Source organism: Phyllostomus hastatus, unplaced genomic scaffold (genome assembly GCF_019186645.2).
Source record: "Phyllostomus hastatus isolate PE091 unplaced genomic scaffold, TTU_PhHast_1.1 phas_contig_196, whole genome shotgun sequence".
In the NCBI taxonomy this organism is placed as follows: Eukaryota; Metazoa; Chordata; class Mammalia; order Chiroptera; family Phyllostomidae; genus Phyllostomus; species Phyllostomus hastatus.
Window position 1 is genome coordinate 7,461,904 of NW_025333709.1, and position 9,560 is coordinate 7,471,463.

Consider the following 9,560-nt stretch of genomic DNA (forward strand, 5'->3'; position numbering starts at 1 on the left):
ATAGTAACCACAATAAATAAATTATCTAGAATGAGGTTTAGAACTATTGGGGGGGCGGCAGACAGTAAATACTTTAAGTTGTTGCACAAAAGTAGTCATACAAAAGAGTGTGGCTGTATTCCCAAAGCACTTTATTGATGAACACTGAAATTTGATTTTCATATAATTTTCACATTCTAAAATACTGGATTGGCCAAAAAGTCCATTTAGATTTTTCCATAAAAGATACGTTTCTCATTTTCACCAATAACTTTATTGACTTCGATATTTTGAGTATGTCAGCTATCTCCCGCTATTGCATTCTAGTGGGTAGAAGCCAGGGGTGCTACTGAACACCTTTCAATGCATAAGACAGCCCCACAACAAAGAATTATTTGTTTAGAATGTCAGTAGCACCAAGGAACTCCACAAACCACTTCTGACACATTCGATCAGTCACAGCACCTTCTCTATACACCGCACAAATCTTTTTTCCCACTTCAGTTGCATTTTTACCTTTCATGAAATAATAAAGCATAATATGACAAAAATGTTGGATATTTTCTTCCATTTTCAGTATTAAAGTGGCTGCACAAAAATTCACCAATTTTGTTAAGTTTTTAAAAAATGCACACTGATACAACAGCTGTCACAGTATCTAACAAAACTGTCTCAAATGAAGTTAAAGAAAACTAAGCACTACTAGAGCCATCATATGAAAAAACTAAATGAACTTTTTGGCTAACCCAATATTATTCTTTTAATTTTTTCAAACTTTAGTTCCTAAATCATATAAAACAACACAGAATGATTTGGTTAAACCAATGTAGGGTTTTTTTTATTTCAATGTAGATTTTTATTCCAAGAAATGCCACCTAAGATCACAACAAAATTCACTAGTGTTTAATTTCAGCAAATACTACCATGTGTTACTTTATTCTTCAAAAAATTAAAAATCAGCAGAAATAAGAGATAAATCAAAAGAAAGCATTAATAATGGCTATAAATTTTTTAAAAACAAAAGCATGGCAAAAAAGTGAAAAATGTCTGAGGCCCTGGCCAGATAGCTCCCTTGGCTAGAGCACTGTCCTGATAAGTCAAGGTTGCAGGTTCAATTCCAGGCCAGAGCATATACAAGATTCAACCAATGAATGCATAAATAAGTACAACAACAAATCAATGTCTGTCTCTCTCCCTCACCCCATCTGTTCCTATCTCTCTAAACACAAAAATATATATATTTTAAAAAATGACCTCACAGGAGTTAAGGAAAACAGCATCTTAAAAGACATGCAGAAAATTTTGCATACATTCTCATTGGGCTATCAGAAAATCTTTCAGATTTAATGACCAGCTAAGATAAAGCCTGGGTTCATGATACAGACTGAAAAACCGAATCAGATATACGAAAGGACTCTACGTTGTATGTAGAGTCAATCCAGCATGGTGGTTAGTTACTCTGGAGCCAGACTGCTTAGGTGTGGCTCTATCTCTGCCAGCAAAAGCCATTCAAGTGCTCTGTGCCTCGGTTTCTTCACCTGTAAAATAAGGCTAATAATATTAAACTACCACATAGGATTCCTGTGAAACTTAATAATATATTTAAAGAACACAGAATATAACATAAAAAAGCCTTACTTGGGCTTCTCATTTATGGGGACAGGGCCCACAACGCAGGCATGTGCCCTGACTGGGAATCAAACCAGTGACTGAATTTCACTTTTTAGGACAACGCTCAACCAACTTAGCTACACTGGTCAGGGCAGGCAAGTGTTTTTAACCTAATACTCAAGTCAGTAAATTTAGCAGTTAAAAAAATAAGCAGAGCATATACAATTTAACTTTTAAAAAGTCTGTTTATATGAATTTTTTAAAATTTTGTCTCTGCAGAGTTATTCAAACATATAGACTTGATTGAGAAAAAAATAAACCCATACACTAATAACGTCTGGGACATACTGAGGCCTGTGATGTTATACAGTACTAAGTATTTTTAGATATTATTCTTACAACAATCCTAGAAAGCAGTTATTATAACTCTTATTTTACATGTGAAAAAACCTGAGACTCAGAGAAAATAACTTACCCAAAATCAGACACGTAGAAGACAAGAAAACACAGATCAAACCACTATGGCTCTACCAGGGGTGTCCAACGTGGGGCCCTCAGGCCGCACGCAGCCCAGGATGGCTATAAATACGACCCAACACAAAATCGTACATTTACTTAAAACATGAGATTTTTTTTGTGATTACATGACATAACGTATTTAATGTGTGGCCCAAGACAATTTTTTTCTCCCAGTGTGGCCCAAGATGCCAGAAGGTTGGACACCCCTGCGACCTATGTTCTTTCCACAAGATACAATGTTAATCCCAATCATAAAGCTATCTTTTCAGATCCAACAGAGTAAATTGTCAAAAAGAATGTCAGCTCTAAAGCAATAGTTCTCCCAAGGCAGTCTATTTTGTGCACCCCCACCTCCACCACCAATGTGCAAGGTCTGGGGACATTTTTGGACGTCACTACTGCAGAAGTGCTACTGACATCTAGTGGGTAAAAGTCTGGAATCTGGCTACACATCGTGCAACTGCACAGGGCAGCACCCACGACAAAGAGTCACCTGGCCCAATGTCAGTAGTGCTGCAGTTGAGGAATGCTGCTCTAAAGCATTTTTCAAAAGTGTTTAACCATGACCGTTTGTTAGCATAAAATACAGTGCAATCTAGACACACACGTATCACAAACATTTCGAACAAATTTCAGCAAACAGCATTTCCTTCTCTAACCTGGATGTAGCTTTTTAATGCTGTTTCTGACCCACGAAATTGATTTAATATCCCACAAATGGGTCATAAGACATATGTTGAAAAACAATGTTCTAAGGTAGGATATAAAAGTTCCTAAGTGACCTATTAACTTATATAATCTGATGCCTAGCAAATTCAATGAAAAAAAAAAACCTATGTAAAATAGAATACACATAACCAACAAATGTTAACAACCAGTAATATGGTATCTCCCCTATTTTAAAAATGTATAGCTAACTTTCCATCTCAGGGACTTTACAACCTAAAATCTTACAGTATGGTTTCAAACTGATTTGAAAAGTTGTGTGTCACTTAAATACTAGATAATAAATTCAAAAACAAATATGAACATAGAATAACAAAACCCAATCACTATCATTACCGCAAATAAGTCTTTACTTTTTGCCTACTCAGCCAGACAATGCTTTCAATTAATCAAAGACGACTTTACACTTAATGAAGGAAACCAACTATCTCTGGTCAAACTAACTCGACGTATAGAAAAACCTGTGACCCACAGGAAGATGTTTTGCATAAAATCATATAGCTAGTAATAAGCAGCAGAACCAGTTAGGTAATACAAAAAACATGGGCTTCAGAAAGGGGAAAATCCTAAGATTAAAATTCAGGCTCCCCTAATTACTAGTTGAGTAAGTTGGGTAAGTTACTTAACCACTAAGTCTGTTTCTTCATCTTTAAATGAGGGATAATACTTGTCTCACAGGGCTCTTGTGAGGATTTAAAGTAATAAAGAACTCATGTAGTAAGAACTCATTAAATTCCCTTTTCCTTCCTCTCCTAGCTGTCAATTCAACATTCTCTCAAATAAATCAGTCCTCTCTATGCCAACAAGTAACAGTTTTTACAGATATGCCAAGAAGTACAAAAACAAAGGAAACTAAATAAATTCTTCATAAAGCTGTATTTGTTCAATTTTTAAAAAATAATATATGCCCTGGCCAGGTGGCTCACTTGTTTGGAGCACTGACCAAAGGACTGTGGGTTGGATGCCTGGTCAGGGCACATGCCTGGGTTGTGGGTCCAATCTCTGGTCAGGGCGCATACAGGAAGCAACCGATTAATGTCTTTCTCTCACATGGAAGTTTCTCTCTGTCCCTTCCTCTCTCCCCTCTTCTCTATAAAAGCAATGAAAAAATATCCTCAGGTGAGGATTAAAAAATAAACTAGTTCTCATTTTGTAAAGTTTTACTACAGACTGTTTGGGTTGGATATACCTGGCCTATGCAACCAAAAGATACTGAAGGCAAAACTTGGGGGAGTAAGTGAATGAAAATAAATAGCACTTCAAGACTATTCAGCCACACCCTGACCAATGTGACTCCATTGGCTGGGTGTTGTCCGCCAAAGCAAAAGTCACCAGTTCAATTCCCAGTGAGGACACACGCCTGAGTGGGTTCGGTTCTGGTGGGGCACGTGTGAGAGGCAACCCGTCGATGTTTCTCTCTCACACTGTTTCTTCTCTCCCTCTCTTTCTCCCTTCCCCTTTCTCAAATAAATAAATAAATAGAATTTTTAAAAAAGAAAGACTATTCAGCCACTATGAAACACTTATTTTTCCACACTGGCTCCCAAACAATGACCTAGGAAATTCCATTAGATATTAGTATCAAGAAGAAATCCAGATATAGAATTCTTATGCAGCTTTTTTCCCCCTAAATCACCTTGGTCCACAGGTCAGAAAACTGGACTATTAACCTTCTTGACCAATATATATACAGCAACCTCATTATCTACATGCAATTAATTCAGAATTAGTGATGATTTTAACTTATGATATGTCAAACTGAAAATGCTTTCTAGTTATTGCAAGAGGAACATTTAACTACTAAAAATAATCTTACTTGACTCAGACACTGTTTTTTAAAATGGCACTGTATTTTCAAAACTTGTTCTAGTGCTCTCAATCACCAAGAAATGACACAAAATGAATTAACTTTGTGAAAATTGTTTATCCTTAAAATGTGTTATTCTTTCTTATTTTTAGTAGAGTATCAAGCATCTGGAAATCCACAAACCTCCTAGGAAAATGTACACATGCAGAAAAATTTCCACAGCAATTTCAGGCAATCACCACATTACCTCTCCCCAAATCATTTTAAAATGGAGAGAAGACTTCAGATTCCATCAGTTCTCACTAGCCTTCCCTTTTTGATTTTGAGAAAGTAAAAAAACCTCCCTATTTTTTTTGTTGTTGTTGCAAATAAAGGGTACTGTCGGAGTAAGTTAAAAAGCCAGAGGAGCTAAAAAAATTACAGTAAACTAACCCAAAAATTCAGGGTTTCTAAGCTTAACTAACAGGTTACCCATTCTTGATGCTTCTACTGGGTAAGGAGTTCTCACCCCTGGCTGCACACTGGCGTCGCCCAGGAGCTTTAAATTACACAATCATGCGCCCCTTAATGACCGGAAGCAGTCTGAGAAATTTACCATAAAGTGATTTCCTTGTCGTGTGAACATCACCGAGGGCACTTACACACAGTCAGACAGCACTGAAGCACAGCCTACTGCACACCTAGGCTAGGTGGCACAGCCTGCTGCCTCTAGGCCACAGGCCTGTGCAGCACGTTACTGTACAAAAGGTTAATTCAAGCACAAGAGAAAATAATGCAATCAAGAGACATGTGGCATGACACGACATATTGTTTTACAATAAACTTTTTTATAAGTACACTCCAAAATAATGACTAATAGCACAGTAAATACATAGCGACTAACAGAGTCGTTTATCATCACTGTGGAGTACTCTGTACCGTACAGAATCGTACATGTTATACTTTCACGCCTGTGGCAACAGAGTGGGTGTGTTTACACCAGCATCACCGCAAACACATGACTAATGTCTTGGGGACACGGGCTACCATGTCACTAGGCCACAGGAATTTTTCAGTTCCATTACAATCTCAGGGGACCAAGGTCACACATGCAGTCCCTCCTAGGCAGAGAAGTCATTAGGGTTGCACGACTTGACGCCTGGGTCCCACCGTCAGGGACCCTGATTTCAGTGGTTTAGGCAACAGGATTTATAAACAGCTTTTCGGGTGATTCTAACGAGCAACCCAGGTTGAGAGATGCTGTTCTAGAATACCTTGCTGTTTCAACCTGTATCTAAATCAGGTGTTTTTTTTTTTTAATTTTCAAAATGAAAGGAGGGAAAGGATGGCTGGGGGTGCACTTTCAATTGCTGGCTTTGAGCGCGGCCTAGCCAGGAACACTAGGGGCATCCTCCAACCACTTCCCTGGGCAAGGAGAACCCCGCTTCTCTCCTCGCAGGGGTTCTGCTCGATGCCACGCAATTTCTGAAAATTCAGAGAAGCTGTTTGCTGCGCTTAAACAATGACTGTTCACATGTATTTTGCATCTGGTTTATTTCTACAGGAAACAGAACTGCCTGGAGTTTTCAGAACATCCCCAACGTCAATGGACAAAAACGTGGGATCTTACTATTGTTTTTAAAGTCACCGGCAGAAGGCCCTGAACCATCCCCACGAAAGTGCTTGTTCAGCATATGCTGCACCAATTAGGAGTCCAAAAAGGTCCTCAGGGCTAAACCAACTTTTTCCGAGGCCCCTTTAACTCGAGCCCAGGCACAGAATTCCAACAGATAATAGCTGTTTCAGAATACAACCTACAAGGCGTCAATGCTCTGGACAATAAAAGTTGCAAGAAAACACACACACACACACACACACACACACACACACACACACGAAGAGGGCAGGTTCGCTAGTTCCTACACCAAGAAACCTGGTTTTTCTCCCAAATCAAACCAGGGAAAGGCTGGGGCTTACAACGAACTGGGGGCACTTGGGAGAAGCTTCCCGTTGAGCCAGAGAGCAAGCTGGAGCTTCAGAAGATGGATGGATGGGTTTCTGCAAAGAATTCGGGAGCCCCCGAACCGGCCGGGCAGAAGGCGGGGACAGGGGTGCGGGGGGGGGGGGGGGTAGGGAACAACCTCGAAAACGGCCGGCCCCCAGCGGATGGGAAGCCCATCGCGGGTGGCGGACCCGAGACCCCAAAGGTCGGTGGGGAGCGAGGGCGCCCACCTCCGAGAGGGCGCGCGAGCGGGAGGCCCACCGCGGCCGCGGGAAGCCGGCCCCGGCCCGGAGGGCCGCGCCGCCAACCCCGAGGGCACGTCGGGGGCCGCGGGGCGGGCGGGGGCGCGGGCTCCCGGGGAATTAGCGGGGCGGCGAGCGCGGCGCTGACAGCTACGCAGGCGGCGCTCGGCCCGGCGCGGGGCCGGGAGCTGCGGGCGCGGCGCAGGCCAGGCCGCCCGGGGACCGGTCCGCACCTCCTCTCCGCCTGCGCCGCCCAGAGCCAGAAGCCCCGCACGCCGTTACCTTGTCGCAGTACAGCCCCACCAGCTGCTTCATCCGCCAGTGCGGGGCGGTGAACACATCCACTTCTTCGGGAAAGGGCGCCATCGCCGCTGCCTCAGCCTCTGCCTCAGCAGCCGCGGCCGCCGCCTCTCCATAGACACCCTCGCCGCCGGGCAGAGGCGGCGCGCCCCCCTGCGCATGCGCCCGCCCCGTCGGCGCGCGCCGCCGGGCTGCCGGGCCGGTAGGGACGCGGGGGCGCGCGGGCAGCCGCCATGTGGTCCCCCCCTGGCCCACGTGACCGGGTGTGCGGTGGAGGCTCGAGCTTCCACCTCCCGCCTCCACTCTTTTCGTTCCTTACCCTCTTCGGGTGTCGCAGAAAGAAACCAAGTCTTCCTGTTTGTTTTGCAACATGAAACAAGACTGGGTGTCGTTTTAGAGGCACTCCCGGCGCTTCTCTCGTGTTGGTGCGCCCACCAAACCTTGAGGCCAAGGCAGGCAGCACAATGGTCGCGGTCGGGCAGGGACCTCTCTGCCTGGGCGCCGCGGGCGCTGACGCCCCGTGTGCCAGGGTGACTGTGCTGTGTGTAGCTCAGGCCCTCCCGAGCAACCTTTTGCCTCCCGGTAATATCTGGGTGTCAGACTCAACCACGAGCCCCAGTGATTGGTGAACCCGGACTGAGGGCTCCCAGAGCTTGCCACCCGCAGCGGGAGGGTGACACGTGACAAGGCGGACACTGGCGGCCCCAGCAGGCAGCTGGGGTCAGGCGCCTGGGTCAGAGGCTGGGGTTGGAGCACAGAGACCAAGGACCTGGGTGGGCATCTCCTTCCATCTCCTCTGGGGCGGGAGGGAAAGGCCATGAAATTCTGGAGAATGACAAGGAGGGAAAACGTTCTGGGCCTCAAGGAGGCGGGAAGGCGCCTCGAGCACTGGTGTGGCTGGCCAGGGACAGCAGAAAGGCCTTGTGGGGGGGCGGGGGGGGGGGCTGGTGACTCATCAAGGGAGGTTAGTGCGGTTGAGAACCTTGCTACACATCCCTCCATTTTAAGCAGCGGCTCGGAAAGAAAGGAGATTCGAGGACGTCACTGCCCGGAGAAATGTTTCTCTTCCACAGGTCACCTGGGCCCTGCCCCGGCCCGCGGGGAGACTGGGAGCCCGGTTATGGGCACCATTCACCCCGATCCCCTTTCCACTGGTGGGCTGGAGGACTAAGGGACACAAAGAAATGGGGGGGGGGGGGAACAGGGAAGCCCGAGAACCGGCGTAGGGTTAGATGGAAAGAGTGAAGAAATAAAATGGAGTCGCCATAATGAAGCTGCTAGCTTACCAGCTCTGCTAGCTGCTAGAGAATCCAGTGGGCGGAGGCAGGACGCATCCTGGACCAATCCAGGGGGTGAGAACGCAGGACGGATTCTTCCCAAGAATGTGCATTGTACTGTAAGAGCTCGGGGCTCCACGTGTTTCTCTTTTTCGGAACACTCCGGGCCTTGCCTAGTTGTGTGTCCGGTTTACAAACCCTGAGACTTGAATACATCTTTGCTGTGTGTTTCTGGCCAGAGCCTCCTGACGGTTTGTGCCCAATCGACCATGGCTATAAACTCCAGGAGCGCAAGACCCGGGTATGTCCTCTTCACCCCTTCTGTGCCCGGTATCGATCACAGTGTCATGACACCATACGGGTTTGATCAGTATTGCGGTTTGGCCAGATACCACTGGTGAGACCTTCAGTAAGCTCCATGACTTCTCTGGACCTCAGTGTCCTCATATGAAAATGGGGGTAACGTGTGCTGTGGACCAACCCTGAAGAGGGCCCTCTCCATGCTGGCACCCTGACCTTGGCCTTTTCAACATCCAGGACCCTGAGGAATGCATTTCAGCTGTTTATAAACTCCCCAGTCTGTGGTATTTTGTTGTGGTGGTCGGAGCTAAGAGAAATCCCTACCTCGCCGGGTGGTTGTGAGGATTAAAGAGAGCATGTATGTTTGACCTGCTCCTAAGAGTACCCGGGACGTACAAGTCCTGTCTGTAAGCTGTGATTAGCGAATACCACAACTCTGAGGTGGTGGTGTTGCAAGCTGAGTCCTGAAGGCATTCTGGTGGTTGTCTGGGGCCCCACAAATTAGCAGATGAATAATCTGGCCGTTTGCATCCAGGTGTGAGAATACCCTGGCAGGCACCGTGTTAGTTCTGGGAGCTGCAGAGGTGGTAATTTACACACGGTGTGTCCTGAGGACACAGGAATAACGCTTAGGTAATAGCGTGTAGGTGAGGTCCTTAATTTCTTGCTCCCTCTCTCTCATCCTCTCCTTTCTCCTTTCTTTTCAACGTGCTGCTCTTTCACTAGGGTTTTGCCTCTGTGCCTTTTTAAATATCCCCCAGGAGGCATTTCCTTATTCCCCCTCTATTTCTTTACCTCATCCTGGTCTTGGAATGTAG

General features: G+C 45.6%; 1 protein-coding gene across 1 annotated transcript in view; it reads right to left on the minus strand.

Moving 5' to 3' along the window:
- The window catches only part of FBXL5 (F-box and leucine rich repeat protein 5), a 34,190-nt gene extending 26,848 nt beyond the window's left edge, over window positions 1-7,342 (minus strand). The window contains exon 1 of the mRNA XM_045833956.1: window positions 7,148-7,342. Within this exon, the coding sequence (XP_045689912.1) occupies window positions 7,148-7,231 (84 nt within the window). The 5' untranslated portion in view covers window positions 7,232-7,342. The remainder of the gene's footprint in view (window positions 1-7,147) is intronic.
- Window positions 7,343-9,560: the final 2,218 nt, after the last annotated feature.